The 17,903-nt window shown below is 42.2% G+C and overlaps 1 protein-coding gene across 1 annotated transcript in view; it reads left to right on the top strand.

Moving 5' to 3' along the window:
- UNC5D (unc-5 netrin receptor D) overlaps positions 1-17,903 on the top strand; it is a 263,369-nt gene that overhangs the window by 159,206 nt on the left and 86,260 nt on the right. Inside the window, exon 7 of the mRNA XM_007448307.1 lies at positions 8,496-8,528. Within this exon, the coding sequence (XP_007448369.1) occupies positions 8,496-8,528 (33 nt within the window). The remainder of the gene's footprint in view (positions 1-8,495; positions 8,529-17,903) is intronic.

Below are 17,903 nucleotides of genomic sequence, written 5' to 3' on the forward strand. Positions count from 1 at the left end.
GGGGGGGCGGGAGACGGGGTGCTGGGTGATCTCTAAGCTTCATCTCAGTATAAAAGCTTGAAGTCATTACGATTTTAAATCTTAAATGTAGCTTTCATATACAGGTGCATATATATCTGTATGTATATTTCATATTTTATACATGCAGATGTATTTTATACATCTGTACATATGAGATTTAATGATACCTCTGGCATGTCAGTGCTGTCAGATATTTGTTTTTTAGCCAGCTTTGAGGAGATATTCTAGTTCAGTCACACCTAAAATTCACCGTTTGGATGATGAATATGCAGGGTGATAGGGGGACATCTTTTAGATCTGAAACAAAGGTAACCCCATCCCCTACCCAGCAAAGCCGGTTGCCAGCCACCCCTAAGAACTGAGTCATCAAAGCAGGCCTCTAGCATCTGCTCCGTTCCCTTCATTGAGAAGCTACAATGTCCTAGGAATTCATACAGAAATTAGGAAATTTAGGGACCCTGACTTTGTAATGATTGTGATTGAAAGTACATACAAGGCTGAGTAGCACTCATCGGTTCAACAAATATTTATTGAGTACCTACCATATTCCACTTACTGTTCCAGGCACTGAGAGTAGATGAAAAACACAGATATAGACTCTACATGCCTGAGGCCTGAGGAAGCTTAGAATAAATCTACAAGTCAAAGATTCACAATTCACAGTTTCTTTTTCAGCATTTTTTGCGGGGGGGGGGGGCGGGCGGTAAGACAGGACTGATGGCCTGTGTATATCAGTTGCTAAGTATTTCTTTAGCAGTCAGTGAATAGTCATCATAACAAACACCCTCCCCAGTCTCACCACCCCCACCCCCAATCCATTCCCTACCCAGACCTCCCTATGACCCAGCAACTAAAGGGACCGCCCTGGACACAGCAGAAAGTCACCATGACCCTATGTCCGGCCTGGTGCTTACGCTGACAGGATGCTTCTAAACTATTTTTAAATAATTTGAATATCACTCCTCCCTTAAGGTAAGGAAAGTGATCATGATGACGTTTATCAATAGATTATTCCCTTAAGCTTGAATTATAGACCCTGAACATTTATGGTTAGTTTTGAGTGAGTGTTTATGTCTGTATACACATACATATATTTTTCTGGTGTGGATAGAAGGGAGGGAATCAAAGCAAAACAATTTACAGCATAGAAGAATTTTAATATGCATCTTCCCTCGGAGCAGAATTGGAAACAGTGCATTTGATCACTTTGAGGCCAATTGCCGATAAGAAAGTCATTGCAGACAGATGCTTAAACATCTTTGCTGTAACCCCAAGGCATACTGTACCCTGTATATCCATCATAAAAACAAACTAACCCACAGTGAAGCAGTGGGAATGGACAAAGGTGGTAAGAAATCTAGACATTGAAATGATTTAGTTCAAAAATGAAATATGCAAATGCTCCTTGGGAGTATGGTCATTATGGATGCTTATTCGTCTGAGTTTAGGAAATACAAAAGACATTCCTATAAGAGACGTCATATTTGAAAGAAGGAAGAGGGAAGACGACATCATCTCATGCACACAAATTGTGTGATTTGGCTGAGGGGCAATTGTGGAAGGTCTTTGTCATCAGAAGTCATATCCATGAGCTGTCTCTCATAGTACCCATCTGACTGCCCCTAATTAATATGATGGGATCTTGAACAGTTCTTTAGTAGAACATATTAATACAGCTGATCTTCATTTACTGATGTACATCTCAGATCTTATGGGTTTTTATTCAGGTGGGGGGTTTTGCCATTCAGTCCTGGAATTTCTCTAATTACCCAGATATCTCTGAGGAAACCAGTGATTCCTCTAACAGACGTAACCAACTGGAAAACCCTGGGAGGAATCTCTCAAAACCTCCTGTTCTCTGTACTTGTCCTGCATGGATGGATGTGCTCAGAGTGCATTTTTAAAATTTTTATTTTATGTTGGAGCAGAGTTGATTAACAATGTTGTGTTAGTTTCAGGTGTACAGCAAAGTGGTTCAGTTATATATGTATCTATTCTTTTTCAAATTCTTTTCCCATGGGGTGGGGTAAATTGGGAGTTTGGGATTGACATATACACACCACTATATTTAAAATGGGTAGCCAACGAGAACCTACTGCAGGGCACGGGAAACTCTGCTCAGAGTGCATTTTAAAAGGGGCAGTAGATCTTACGATGGTCTGTACAGGCTGGGAAGTGGGGAGAGGAAGCAAGAATTGAATTAACTCAGTAACGTGGGGTAAATACGGTCTCCGAAGAGTCATTTCTGAGCAGGATCTTTAAATTAAAAAAAAAAAAAAAAAAAAAAAAGAACCCGAAAGAAAAACCGCAATGCAGAAATTAACAACTGAAAAGAGTAAAAAAAAAAACAAGAGATGCACTGTGTTTTACGCTCTTGTGATTTTGCTGTGTTTTCCATCGCCGGAAGAATTTCATGGTTTTTTACAAGAGCTGGTGGTTGTGTTCCTGCATGTCCTACAGCCTTAGTGAGCTCTCACCAACCACAGCAGAACAGAATAGAATCCCTGCTTGTCATCTTCAGTGTCTGCCTGACACGTTCAATCACGGTGGTGTTGCCAGTGAAAGTGGACCTCGTGTTTATCTAATTATCTGCCAGTGCTAATACAAAGCAGATCCACCAGATCCTGGGATTTCCTGCAGCTTTGGAGAGCATTCAGAGGGCATAACACTGCTTCTTAATTATTTCTGGTTATGGGGGAAGAGGGAAAGCATGAGTAAATGAAACACTGATAATCAATAACTTCAGCTTTTTTTCTCCCAATCAGTAAATAATCAAGCAAATAGTTTTTAATTTCACTTCTGCTACTTTTTTTCTTGCCATGATCCTCTGTTGCAGTGCCAATTATTTGTGAGCTCATCATTTAAATATGATTTTCATGTTAGGAGCCCATAACTAGTGGTGATGACAAAAGTATAAAATCAATCAAATGAACACTTACCAAGTAATATATTTTGAAAGAAATTGCATAGTATTTTAGTGAGTATAAGTAAGATAAACTGTCTAGAGAAGGGAGAGATTTCTTCCAACAGAGTAGTAGTAATCACCAAAGATTTCATGAGGGAATCAGAAATTGATCTAGGCATTGGAGAGAGGACATTTTTATATAGGAGGCTTGCAGGGAGGAGGGTGTCCTTGGAGAGGCAACAGCTTGGGCAAAAGCACTGAGAGTTCATGGATTGATCGGACTAGAATATGGATTTTTGCTGAGGTGCAGCAGAAACTGAGTCACATTTGGTGTGCTGGGACCAGTTAATAGAAGACCATAAAGGTAGACAGGGAAATTGGCCATGACGTGGAGGCTGTGGAATCATGGTAGATTCCTACGTAATGATGCTAGAGAATTCTTCCAGCAAATAAGGAACTAGCCAGAGAGAATGGGCAGAGAAGACTGAATCTGCCACACACTTCAGAATCAGCTCCTAAATAATTTGTGATTACAAAGACTGTGGAGGGTAAATTAAAATAAAACTGAATTCAAGACATATCTTTTTTTTGGGGGGGGGGGGTGAAAAAGGTTCCAAAGCATATGATCTATCAAGAAGGAAATAATGAAAATGGTCTTTGGAGATGAAAACATGGGTCGTGTCTGGTTTAGTGAAAAGAATGGCGATCATGAACTCTAATGACATGTGTCAACTGCTGCCCGGCAGGAGAGAGCTGTCCCGGCTACTGTCCTGGTGGGCATTTAGTCCACACGGAGTGGCTTGATACCTGAGTCTCAAGAAACGTATATGTGTGGTATCCAAAACCCATAGAAGTCGATTTCAAATAATCACAAGGGACAGGTCTTGAGGGCAGCCTCTTGCCCAGTCTGTGGGTTGGAGATTGTATCCATCCATCCACATGTATCATCTTGCAACGTTTCTGTAGTGTAGTGGTCAGCACGTTCGCCTTACACATGTGTCGTCTCTCCTTATTCTGGCTCGCTCAGATCCGTGGGATGTGGGCAGCATGCAGCTGGCCACATTTGTTCCCTGGCAGAGAAAGGATAAGGCTGCATGAGGGTGGGTGGGGAGGTAGGAATGCAGCCATAAATAGCTTCTAAGAACAATGGAAATGCTTTGGGAGCATCCCATATAATAAGGAAGCCAAAATTTAAAGAAAGGTGGAACAGAAATGAATCACCACCAAAAATAAAAAGGTAGATTGTGGGCTTCCCTGATGGTGCAGTGGTTGAGAGTCCGCCTGCCGATGCAGGGGACACGGGTTCGTGCCCCGGTCCGGGAGGATCCCACATGCCGCGGAGCGGCTGGGCCCCTGAGCCATGGCCGCTGGGCCTGCGCGTCCGGAGCCTGTGCTCCGCAGCGGGAGAGGCCACAGCAGTGAGAGGCCCGCGTACCGCAAAAAAAAAAAAAGGTAGATTGTCCTCTCTCTCCCTCTCCCTCCCTCCCTCCCTCTCTCTCTCTGCCTCTGTCTCTCTCTCTCTCCCCGCCTTCTCTTCCCTTGCCTCATATATGTGTATATACCTCTATGCACACAGCACACGCACAGCAGACACAAAGCAATATTTGCAATACAGCACTAAGAGACAAAAGCAGATTGCCGAACAGTATATAAAAGACAATTCCATGTTTTTGTAGGTAAAAATGATCAATTACTGTCAATTTCATGTAGTTTCCTGCTAATATATGTATAAACGTATATGTGTGCACGTAATCTTATATGTATATAAAATCACAGAGGAAAAAAGCCTAGACTTGTATATATAACAACATAATAGTGGTTATCTCTTGGTGGTGGAATTATGGGGGGTGGGGTTTTGCACTTATCTGTAGTTTTTTGATACGGTAAGTGTAAATAATAAAAATGATTTTTAAAAGTAAACACAATTTAAAACACTATTAAAAATAAAATTTAAAAAACACTTGCACATCTTTAGCCTGTAAATACACAAAATCACTATAGGACTGAGTTGTAATTACCATCAATTTCTATTTACCCAGAAGGTACCTCTTGGTGTATAAGTTAGACCCTGGGAAAACTGTTGTGATTTTCCCAAACTACAGCTCAGCTGCCACTGGCTCAGAATTACATATCTCTGCCTGCAAGACCCTTCTGGGCTCTTCTGTACGCTCCACCTACCCCAAAGCCTCTTGGGAGGCAGAGAGGAACTGGAGTTGAGTACACAGAACCCCAGATTTGTTGCCAGGAAGTGGTGGTGCCCTCAGTAATCACAAAAACACAAACCCCTATTAGGAGTTCTTGGAGAGGGCCCTAAGCATGGGTTTTTTTTTTTTAAAAAAAAGCTCCCCAGGTAATTTTAATATGCAGCCCATGTGAAGAACCATGGCCCTAATGGGTTAATTTACTAAGGGGCCATTTGAACATGGCCTTGGAGAGAGGTAAAATTAAAACAGAGAGGATTTGGTTGACCAAGGCCAGTGACTGCATGGCCCTGAGCCTTGTGAGAAAATGATTATGCAAACAGAATAAAAGAACATGAACTGTGGGTGGGCCATTCTTGCAAAACATAGCGAGGTTGGTGGTAGCCCTCTCTTGAGCTCACGGTAGAGCAATCTCTAATCAGACATTTCAAGCTGGGAAAAATGGTCTATGAGAGCAGCTTGCGGACAAGATACTGCTTTTCACAAACTACAGCAGAACCCAATGTTGATGCCAATGCCAGGGGACTAAAGCTCTTGGGCACCAGAGACTTTCAGCCTTTTCCGTGAGAAGATGCAGGCGAACACACGTGCTGGATCTCAGCATAACACACGCGATGGTTAAAGAGCGGCCCTTTGAATAATTTTGACTCTGCTTTCAGAATTCATTTCAGGTGGATTTCTGTGGAATGTCTTTGGTAGTTATTCTAAAGATTTATAGGAGTGAAAGCAGGGTAGCACAGGGGTCTTTTGGTCCCTGCCCTTCTTTTTACATGGCAGGAAAGGGAAGTTTCGACTTGCCCTTGGTGCCAGCAAGCAGAGGACAGGATTAGGCACGTGTTTCTTAACTCCCGTTCAAGGACCCCTGAAATTCACTAGAATTTCTGATTTGGAGCTGTGCCTTGTCTCCACGCAGTAGCACATGAGTCATTTTTGTCCTCTGAACAAGTATGATGATCATATTCATAACGTGTTAAAGTTTTTATTCATCAGCTGCTATTTATTGATGGCTGAACATGTGCTAGCCCGATGCTGCATGACTTCATGGTTATCATGTTTAACCCCCGGGACCAAGCTTCAAGGACATTTTTATTCCCATTTTACTGTGGGGAACACTGAGGTCACAGAGATAGATGAAGACAATCCAAGATTTAAATCCTTTTCTGGTCCTGAGAGTCTGCACTAATCCGCTGTCAGTAATGACGACGCCGGAGCTGGGTGTCATCAGGTCAGAGCGGAGGATGCCCTCTTCTGCTGCTCTGTGCATCCATGTGGCCCCTGCCCTCTATCTGGGGACTTTAGCCCTGGGATTTTCAGCTCCATTCACTCTTTCTTTTTCTCAGAGCTGTACCGGGTAGAACTCTACTACCCCAGTTTTTTCACATCTTGGCTATATTCGATTTGTTTTTCTGAGGAGTAGTTATACATCTCACCTGTTTTTAATGGAGTTGCATTTTGCTCCCTGGCATAATCTTCGTTCCTGTGGTTTAGAAGGAAGAAAATACTGTTACGCTCAGCCAGAGTTCTAAACAGATGTTCTGCATGTCTCTTTGTGTTGTCCTAGCAATGCATCACTCTCAGATGTCTTAGCCTTGGCCTGCCAGCATGGCTCTGCCCATGCCAAATGCTTAGAGCATGCAATAAGCAAAAACTGAAGTCAGGTTAAAACCACCAAAGTCGTTTTGTTCTAGTTCTTCAATGCATTAGCATCTGGACTTTGGGCGGTACCACCTGCTCTAAGGAAACTAGTATGGCATTGAATCTGTGCAGTAAGGGAGATGCAAGGTTTTGGTTTTAAGAAACCTGACTGTGTAAGAATCTGAATATGGTCATATCAGCTTGAACAAATTATTATTACATTTTATGAGGATTTCTTTTTAAAAGAAAGATTTGTCAGATATTACCCTTTGCCTGTTAACTTCCCCTCATTGTAAAAAAAACAATGGTGGCCCCTTTGCAAAAGTGTGATTTACACACAACTTTTATAAGCTACTTCCATCACAAATCAGATGGCAGAACACACGAGAGTTGTATCTAAAGCACACGGCAAGGGTGTTCTGTCAAAATCAGTATTAAGTGCAGGGAATGGGTTAGGGTAAGAGATATTCCGTGAAGGATTCGGAACCTAGCTGTGTCTGTGTGCCTGCGAGGGGTTACGGTGCAGTCAGCCAGATAATATTTATGAAGTTCTCAAATGTGTACTGTGCGAGATTTGATTCAGTTAAAAACATAATCCAAAATGACAGTGTCTCACCCTGCGTGGCTCGCCTTCAGGCAAAGAGAGGAAGGAGGCTACACAAGGTGACTTTTCAAGGTCCCCTGCCTAATGGGAGTCTGTGAATCCTTAGCAACAGCCCCCGTGCTTGTAGTCAGACTGTGTTCCATCTACACCCTAAGAAGCCACGAATGAGAGGGATGGTGCACCCTGCAAATCCTCTGGAATTTGACATGGTGTCAGACCTGGTCTTCCCAGGTTTCTGCATGGTGGTGGAGTTGTGTTGGCCTGGGATGGGACCAGGGGCAGGAGGAAAGGTTAGTGGAGGGACTGTGGTGTAAGACAAAGCAAGCCACAGGCACCACGTCTCCAAGTGATTTGTAAGATGATTGCAAAATATTTGGTGATGAAAGATGGCAGGGGATGGTGGATGAACGGTCAGCCATGAAGAGAATGGATAAGAATGTCTAACTTGCTTTAGAAAAGACCAAGTGTCTTTTCTCTGTATCCATCTCATCTGACCGCTGCCCTGCTCAATAGCATGATTAAAAAGGGCACCTTTCCATTAAGAGAGATCATCCACATTTTAACAGATGATCAAGATCTGAAACAAAAATGTGATTTCTTAAAAATAAACGTTCAACACGCTCACAATACCATAGCACCTATATCCAACGAGAACGGAAGAAAAGCAGAGTTTGGAACATTTTATCCAGACCATGAGAACTGCAAACCAGTGCAGGATCCCTTTAAATATTTATTCGTGGTTCATTTTTCTATCATCGTATATAGTGAAATAGCATCCCTTACCTGAGCAGTCTTCTGGCTGTATATAAAAAAGGGACAGGCGGCAAGCTCACTGCTCTCATCATGCCGATGAGAATCTAACAAATGCAAGAGAAAGAAACTAGTAAGCCTGAGGGATTTTTTTTTTTTTTGAAGGAATGAAGCAGTCATCCTAGAAAAATATTGCAAAAGAGAAAAATTTTAAAAACTAGAATGAAAAGGATAAATATGAATAACATAACCCGTATTATCTGCAGAAAGAGAGAAAATGTTTCCTTTATGGAGGTAGATGTAAAGGGATATAGGAAATATATCTGTTCCGTGTAAATTATTAAATGCAACTTTCTTATTTTCTCTTTCTTTCTTTTAGATAAAAAACCTCTTCATGAAATAAAACCCCAAAGTAAGTTATTTTTCCTCTTGCGAATATCACTTATTCTCATATTTGCTGCTTTGCTGTTGTATTTGTTTAGGAGCCAGACAGAATTGAAGTTCCTTCGAAAGATCCAGGGCTTTCAGGGGGCTTCTCATTGGGTTTGGAGTCACATATCAGAGGCTTAAATGGAACAGAAATATGCACACCCCCTCCCCTCCTTCAGAGTAAAAGTAAATCTCTCCTCTTGATTCTGCCTGCCGAGAGCAGTCCATTTATCTGCAAATGTCATCTAGGACTCTTATTTCTGAGGAGATTTATCTCATTAAAATTAATAACTATTTGTCAGTACAGGCTTTCATGAGAGCAGCCTTGGGCAATAGCCCGATTACAAGACTCTCCACCTGGGAGGGGGCAGGGGGCGCCTAAGAGAAGAACCCTGAAATCCATGGCAACTGGGTAGGCTAAAAACCAGTATTCCACAGTGAAAAGGCCAGGAATTGAACCTGGTGGGTGGGTGCTGGCTCGAGGTCTCTGTCCACTGGCTTGCTTCCTGGAGAGGCCTTTGCATTCTCTCCATCTTATGCATCCAGTAGATTTGGGGGACAGAGCACAGCTTGAATGATTGGCAGCTCGGCATTTAACCCCAGGGTGCTCAGCCCCGGCTGGAATTGAGGGCCACCAGAGGCCGTTGATAAATCCCAATTCCCAGGCTGTACCCCAGTGAAATCAAAATGGGAAGAGGGGATTTAGAACACAGGAATCCCTAGTATTAAAAAGCTCCTCAGGTGATTTCAATGTGCAGCTTGAATTGAGAACTATTTTTCTTAGAAAAATAGTTCTCGAAACTTAGATAAGCGACCACATGCATCAGAATCTTGGGTTATGGTGGGAGCTTGTTAAATATGCCCCCCCCCAGAATAGAACAAATTAATTTGAACACCCAGTGCAGGGGCAGCTCCTGAGAATCTGCATTTTAATATGTTCCCCCAATGATTCTCAGAAATGTGTAAAGTATACTACGGCATCATATAGACGTCAGAGTCCGTATAGAAGGGCATCCGCATTGCAGCTCTTACCAATGGTAGAAAGAGACAGCTCCCTAGCCAGTTTGGTTTGTAAAGCTTGTGAAAGACGTTCTCGACCAGTATCTCCTATTTTGGTCGAAAATGAATGGCTTTTGATCTTTTAAATCCTAGGGTATTAAAATTCAAATAGCATGGGAGAGTTAACAGCTTCGATTAGCCACCTTCTTTGAAAGAATTAAGACCCTGTGAAAATAGACAGAAATCGGTGCCTTGGGATGGGGTCAGGTGACATGAGAGAAAGATGCAGTGAAGCTGTGATGTTCATACTTCAGACGTTGCTTCTGAAGCCTGAGAACTTTACACAGAAACAAGCCTTCTTGTTTTCCCTGCTGTCTGCTGCCCATAAAGTCGTTATTGGGACTTAGGCAGTGGCCCTCCGGAGTCATGCATGCTGGGTTTGGAACTCACGGGAAGACTGAAGGTGGGGAAGCCTGATTGGGGGGTGTGCGCGTGCGCACGCATGTGAGGGTAAAGGAGAAAAGGGGGCACTGAGTGTTCGGCTTGTGTCTGGGCCAAGGCCTCAGAGGGACTGCTGGAGTAAGTCGTCCCCCAGGGCTTCCTGGTCACAGAGCCCTCACCCTCCGCTGGCCCCTGTGTGCCGCCCAAGCAAGATTATGGGTATCCATGTGGCGGCCAATGGGGGAGTTCCTCAGAAATGCATGTGTGTTTTTTGAAAATTAATTTCACCTTTAGTTTGTGAGTCCTGTGCCATTCTAATTTGGGTACAGATTTGGGTACATTCCAGCCATAAGCCCTACAGTAGCTCGTTCTGGTCCTCGGGGACTCGTGAATGAGGTTTTGCTTGGGGTTCTCGCCCCTCTACACCATGCTTAATTGCTGGATACTCTGCCACGGAATCGCTTAAACTGTTTTAATTTGTGATTTCCTAAAAATAAAACCTTAACAGAATCAATGTGATTGCGAAAGGCTCCCAGAGGCATCGGATCCGGGTTCTGGAGGCTGCACGGTTAGGAGTGCGTTATATGAAGGCGGGCTGCGGTTGTTCGTTGAAAGAGAGGGGCTTCGCTGAAGATTCCATGAATCATCACTGATGCAAAATCAAAGTCAATTGTGAAGATAATTGAGAAACAACCTGTTCCTATATATAACTGTGCACATGATCCTCTGCCAGGCTGGTTGGATGGAAACCATCCCTCGGAGCCTCCCGTGCAGATCCGTGTGAGGCGCGCTGAGGATCCGGCTTTGAGTTGCGGGGAGGTGTGAAAAGAAAGTGAAATCTTAAGATGCCTGTTGGCAAATCTTAATGACAAACGGGGGGAAATATGTGCACAGCATCGCTCCTGAAAGCACTTATTGTAAATGAGATAATTTAATCAATTACGTTTCCTAATGTACTAAACCGAATGTTTCATTTTCTGCTTCTGCACATCTTAAATTATCTTCAGGTGTTTTAGGAGATTTAATCATAGTTAATAGAAACTTCATTACCAGCAAATGTGCTTTCAATAAATGTTGTGTAACAGTGTCAGGAAGTGCAGTAAAATATAGTAGGTTCTGAATGGCAAACACGTACCCCCAGAGTCAGGCTGAAAGATGGATGGTCATGTGCAGACAGACTCCTGGAGGCTTGGGGATGAGGCTGTCTGAGGGGCTGTGAGCCCCCAAGGAGCGATTGCTTCAGTAAGTTCACCTTAGGGATGAAAAGGATTCAGCGTCCCCCTAGAAAATAACTCAGAACATATTCTTTCTCCATCTCCTTTCCACGTAGTTGTTTTGTGACTAGTAGAAACGCACGCTACACACGAATCCCATTAATCGTTCTAGAGTCAGTTACCTCCAGGACTTCGCCAGTTGAATGTCTCCCAATAACCTGAATCTCAGCTTTTTCAAAATTGAATGTGTCCTTTTCTGTCCCTGTTTTTAACCCAGGCCTCTTCCCATCTTCTCTAGTTCAGTGAATACTATGCCTTTAACTCAGCTGGGTCCCACACTTGGACAGCCTCCTAGGCCCCTGTCTTTTTCCTCTCTCTTCTCCAGCTCAGTACCCAAAGAATCACTACCGTCTAACCATTCTGCCACCTACATAGATGAAGTTCACTGACTCTCTCCATTTTCCCTCTTGCGTATCCATCCCTCCATTCATTCAGCAGCTATTCATCAAGTGCTTCCCGTGGGCCAGGACATGTTCTAGGTGGTGGAGAATCAACACTCGAGCCAGACAGATACAGTTTCTGCTCCCACAAAGCTTACAGTGAGGGGAGATGGAAAAAACAAACCAAAAAATAAGAGTGCTCAGTGCTGTGGAGGTGGTGACGTGTTGTAAAGAGGAATAAAGCAGGATGAGGGGCTCAGGCGGGGATGGAGGGAGTGTTGCTTTTTTGTATAAGGTGTTCAGAGAAGGTCTCTGTAATAAAGTCACATTTAAGAAGAGACCTGGAAAAAAAACAAGGACAAACATTCTAGATATCTGAGAGGAGAACATTCCAGGCCAAGGGAACAGTAGGATGCCAAGGCTGTGTGGCAGGAGCTTGTATCCGAGGAACAATTAGGGCAGGTATCTGGAGCAGAGCGGCAAAGGGAAGAGTCATAATAGCTCAGTTCAAAGAAGTGGGGCACAGGGAAAAGCTGCCAAGTGTATCATAGGCCATTGTAACGACTTTGACCTTTCATGTGAGCCAGATGGAAAGCCATTGAGGGTGTTTATTCATAGTGAATATTTCCAAGGATAAACTCTACCTGCTGTGTTGAGTGTAAACATACAGGGAACCAGAGCAGAAGCAAGAAAATCTGTTAACAATGATCTACTGTAACAATAATCTATTAAAATAATCTAGGCTGTTACAATACCCAGGCTATTATAATAACCTAGATTCAAGATGACTGTGGCTTGGGCCAGACAGGATGCATTGGAAATTGTAGAGATGGGCCATAATCCATTATGGATATCTTTTGAAGGCAGAGTCAAAAGGATTTGCTGGTGGATTGGATATAGAGTTTGAGAGAAGGAAAAGCATTAGGGATGATTCCAGAATTTGGGCTACGCAACTAGAAGGACGGGCTTGCCATTACCGATCTGGGGAGAACTTGGTTTAGCACATCTGGAGGGAGACTCAAGAGTTCAGTGTTATAAATGCTAGATTTGAGGTACTTCTTAAACATCTAAATGGAGAGGTTAAACAGGCAGCTGAATATATGAGTCTGGAGGTCAGAGGAGAGTCCTGGCTGCTGACATAAATCTGGGGCTTGTCACTGTCCAGATGATGTTTAAAGCCACTAGGTTGAATGAGATCACCGAATAATGAGTGTGAATAGAGAAGGTATCTGAGGACTCAGCGCTGGAGGACATCAACATTTAGATATAGAGAAGGTCAGAAGTCAATATAGAGGAGACAGAAAAGTAACAGCCAGTTGTGGTAAGAGAAAAACCAAGTGAAAAGAAAAGGGTGTCCCAGACAAAAATGTTTTAAAGTTCAGGCGATCTTTCTTCCTAACCAGGATTTCTACCATTGCTTCCTATATCCAATCTTGGCTGACATCAATTTATCTGATCTTTTGAAAACATCAGTTCTGGTCACATGACCTCTGTGTTTAAACCTTTTCGTTAGCTGACCATTATTTTTAAGATAAAGTCCAAAGTACTTAATGTTTGTGATCTGGTCTCAGATGGCTTTTCTTAAGCGTATCAGCTTCTCTCAAGCAGCTGAATCATTAGGTATTTTCCTTCCTACCCTCTCACCGTTTCTCATATTCTTCAGCCAAACAAAGCTTCTTAGTTGTCTGAATACCCTGGGCCCATATTGACATAAAGTTCCTTATACGTTCTGTTACTTCTGCCAGAAAACTTTCTCTCCCCCTAATCTTAACCTGTTGAATTTATCCTTCCTCCAGGTTTTGGCTTGGGTCTCACTTCTGCAAAGCATTCACCATCTTCCCCCCAGCCCCCAAGTCTGAGTTAGTTACTCCTGTAATTGGCTCAGTATCAAGCAGTTTCCCTATTTCTACACCATATGTTCATTGCCTTTATCCCAGGCTGGATTCCCTCTCTGCTAGACATAATTCCTGCCATCTGGTAGATGGTATAGGATCTTGTTCACCCTTATGCTTGTGGCGTTTACCACTGTGCCTAGTATGTATTAGATGTTCAATTCATACTTGTTATTATGGTCTTACATCTTCCTGCTAACTCTGCACGGAGCCTTTTATTGTTAAGCTGAAAATAAAGACTTTGCTTCTTTATATTTATTTTAACTCATTCATGTAGTAGATATTTATTGCACAATTATTCTATATAAATAGTCCTGGCCCAGTGAAGTGTGAAGGAAACAGTAAGAAAGGCTTCTTCCCCACAACTTCAATACAAGGCAGAAGATAATAAAGGATTTGAGAAGAGGGGGAAGTAAGGAGATAGTTTTTAATAATCATCTATTCTGTGCCAGGTGCTAGGTTAAAGTCCAAGCTGGATGCTTCCCAGAATCATTTCTATCAAAGAATGACCCAACTGTGTCCTTACGTCTGAAAATTAGGTATTTCTCGTCTCCTTACTAACACTCCATTCTACATCTTTTCCCCAAGTACACTGCTTTCATCCATAGTGGAATAACGTGGATTCTGGGAATACACACTCTTTATGATCCTCATAGGGTTAGGGAACTCCTCAGAAGATGCGCAGTCTGCACTGGCAATTTGGACCACTCTCTTTCAGGCTGTGTAGACCTGAATGGTACCTTGAACCCATAGAACGATCTGCGACTTTGAACCATAATATCTTTAAGTTCTCAATAGACTTCTAAATTCTTCTAAACTAACATGAGGCAACTGGCATCAATGCTAATCTTCTAGCCATGATGTAAAGCACTTTTTTTTCTATTTTACCCAGCATTTTTCTTCCATCTCCTGCTGATTATTTTCCATTACATAAACATAGCACTTCCCACAAATTGCATGACTTGCTTTGTCCTTCAGAATCATTCCTACTGTGAATCAATTCAACCCATGCATATGTGCAACATTTATAATCTTCTTACTACTTTCAATCTTTTTATTACCTAATTTTTATTCCATTGTAAGTGTATACCTTTTCTTATTACCATTTTAAAGAACGTCATTGACCTTACTGGACATGATGGGATTTCGTTCATTAAATACTTCGGAACTAAGCACAGACACAGTGAATAAGTGATGGACCAATATGTTCATCAGCATCAGAGTAACCCAGGGTACTCGCTAAAAATGTGGATTCACAGGCCCCATCTGTCCACGTGTTAGTATATTCAAAGTTTGAGTTGATATCTTTAATTTCCAGAATAGAAAATGAAAGTGAAGTCATTTTCTCAAGGACTGGAGTTCAAATCCTGCTTTTTGACTCTATTTCTCATTTTACCTTGGTCTTTGTATGTGATGGGAAAAAACACAGTTCTTTTTGCAGTCTGAAGGTAGACTTACCAGATAAAATACAGAACCCTTAGTTACATTTGAATTTCAGATCAACAGTGAATACATTTTAGCATAAGCGTGTCCCAAATATGGCATGAGAAATACTTCTACTAAAGTTATTCATTCTTGATCTGAAATTCAAATTTAACTATGTCATATTTGTATTTGCTTGATCTGGCAACTTTACTGAGAAGGAAGAATAAAACGTGAATGTGCATTATCAAGAAATATTTTTGGGGCTTCCCTGGTGGTGCAGTGGTTAAGAATCCGCCTGCCAATGCAGGGTACATGGGTTCGAGCCCTGGTCCGGGAAGGTCCCACATGCCGCGGAGCAACTAAGCCCGTGCACCACAACTACTGAGCCTGCCCTCTAGAACCCGCGATCCTGTGGCCTTTTTGGTCCCTTGGCTTTGAGAGGGATGAGGAGGGCTGTTTTAGAGGGACCCTCTTTCCCCTTTGGTCTCTCCTTTTGTACTCAATTCCATCTGATTCCAACTGATCCTTCAGTTCCTCTGTAGTCCTGGCTCCAGGGCCCTGCCCTCTAGAACCCGCGAGCCACAACTACTAACTACTGAAGCCCGCATGCCACAACTACTGAAGCCCGTGCGCCTAGAGCCCGTGCTCCTCGATGAGAAGCCACTGCAATGAGAAGCCCGCGCACCGCAACGAAGAGTAGCCACCACTCGCCGCAACTACAGAAAGCCCGCGTGCGGCAACGAAGACCCAACACAGCCAAAAATAAATAAATTAGTTAATTGATTAATTAATTAAAAGAAATATATTTTATAGAATAGATTATCTTTACTGTCGATCTTGGAAGAATGGTTAGAATTAAAACAAATATTAGAGGAGAGAGGCTTTCAGTGAAAGCAAAAAGTCTGAACAAAAAGAAAGAAGTCTACTGAAGGACAAGTTCTACTTGAAAACAATGGATATGGACAGACCTCACTTTATTGTGTTTTGCTTTCTTGAGCTTCGCAGATACTGCTTTTTTTTTTTTTTTTTTTTTTTTATTACAAATTGAAGGTTTGTGGCCACCTTGTGTTGTCAGATGATGGCTACCATGTTTTAGCAATCAAGTATTTTCTAGTTAAGGTATATCCATTGTTTTGTTCAGACATAATACTATTGCATGCTTAACAGACTACAGTAGAGTGTAAACATATCTTTTAACTGGAAAAGCAAACAATTTGTGTGACTCACTTTATTACGATATTTGCTTTATTGTTGTGGTCTGGAACTGAACCCATAATATCTTTGAGTTATGCCTGTAGTCAGATTTAGCCAAAGAGTAGGGTCCCTATGGATGAGAAATGGGCGAAAGCAGTTGAAAAATAGAATGGGGCAGAGCAGAAAGTGTCTTGAGCTGTAAGGAAAGTCCCTGTTGGAGTGAACTCAACACCTACTAGAGAGTTATTGAAAGGTAGTGGAGTAGCAGTGCCAGAACCGTGTTTGGAGAGAGTAATCCATGTGTAAAGTGGTTCAGAGTGAACGAAGACTGGGGCCTCGGTACCAGGTAAGATGAGACTGTGCAATGTGTGTGCCTCCTGTTGAAACGGAGATGTGAGAGGCACTGGGGATCCAATCAGTAAGGCGTGTCAGTGGTCTGGGGAAGGGGTCGATGGAAAGAAGAGGAAAGATGACTCTCAGTCTAAAGCCTGGTCTCTGGTGATGTCATTACTAGAGAAAGGGAATTCAAGAAAAGAAAGTATCTGAAGAGATAAGAATGGTGAATTCATCAATCAGATGACAAATTTGAGATGTCAGCGCAACACATAGTTGCGTGATGGTTTTATCCATCGAGCAGGAGGAAATGTTGGATGAGGTCTTCACATACGCGATGAGGCAGGAGATCTTGGTTTGAGACAGTTTGTCATTGGAGGAATAGTTAGCGCTGTCTGCGTGTGAGTGATGATCCGATTAGATGAGCAAAAGGGGCCAAGAACTGAGCTTTAAAGATCTTTTATAGAACTTTGAGAAGGAAGGGTAGTTCCTAAACAGTAAGAAAAGAGACGTTTGGAGAATCAAATTTAAGGGACTTTTTCTTTCCCCTAGAGGGAGGGTTGGCTATTCTTGTGTTTCCACTGCAGAGCAGTGGAAAAGAATAAGAAAAAGAACATTACTATTTAATGGAGTGGTTGAGACCAGTCTTCAAGAGGGAACAGTGGTTTGCGCAAGAGCCAGACTCGAAAAGGGTAAGAGAACAACCAAATAAGACAGAAATAGTGAACGAGTTAAACCATTATACAGCCTGGCAGTGGGCTTAGACACATGTAAAAAGAAGTGAAGCAGGTCTGTAGGTTCTGATAGAGGAAAGATCTACAAGATACTGTACATGGTGGGGGAAGAGAGCAACATTACAGGAAAGGAAATATAATTTAGAAATATAAGGATAATAGAATTTTTCGAGTAAAAATGGTAAAAAAAAAAAAGGAAATTTACTTTTTTTTTTCCCTGAAAGATCTCAAAGATACTATCAAGAGTGGTTACTTTTATTTTTTTCAATTTTATTTATTTTTTTATTGGAGTATAGTTCATTTACAATGTTGTGTTAATTTCAGGTGGACAGCAAAGTGATTCAGTTATATATACATATATATCGGGGTTTTTTCATATTCTTTTCCCTTATAGGTTATTACAAAATATTGAGTAGAGTTCCCTGTGCTATACAGTAGGTCCTTGTTGGTTATCTGTTTTATATGTAGTAGTGTGTATATGTTAATCCCAAGCTGCTAATTTATCCCTCCTCCCCTTCCCCCTTTGGTAACCATAAATTTGTTTTCTATGTCTGTGGGTTTATTTCTCTTTGGTATATAAGTTCATTTGTATCCTTTTTTTTTTTTTTTTTTTTTTTTTTTTTTTTTTTTTGCGGTACGCGGGGCTCTCACTGTTGTGGCCTCTCCCGTTGCGGAGCACAGGTTCC

This window comes from Lipotes vexillifer, unplaced genomic scaffold, assembly GCF_000442215.2.
Source record: "Lipotes vexillifer unplaced genomic scaffold, Lipotes_vexillifer_v1.1 scaffold1166, whole genome shotgun sequence".
Lineage (NCBI taxonomy): Eukaryota > Metazoa > Chordata > Mammalia > Artiodactyla > Lipotidae > Lipotes > Lipotes vexillifer.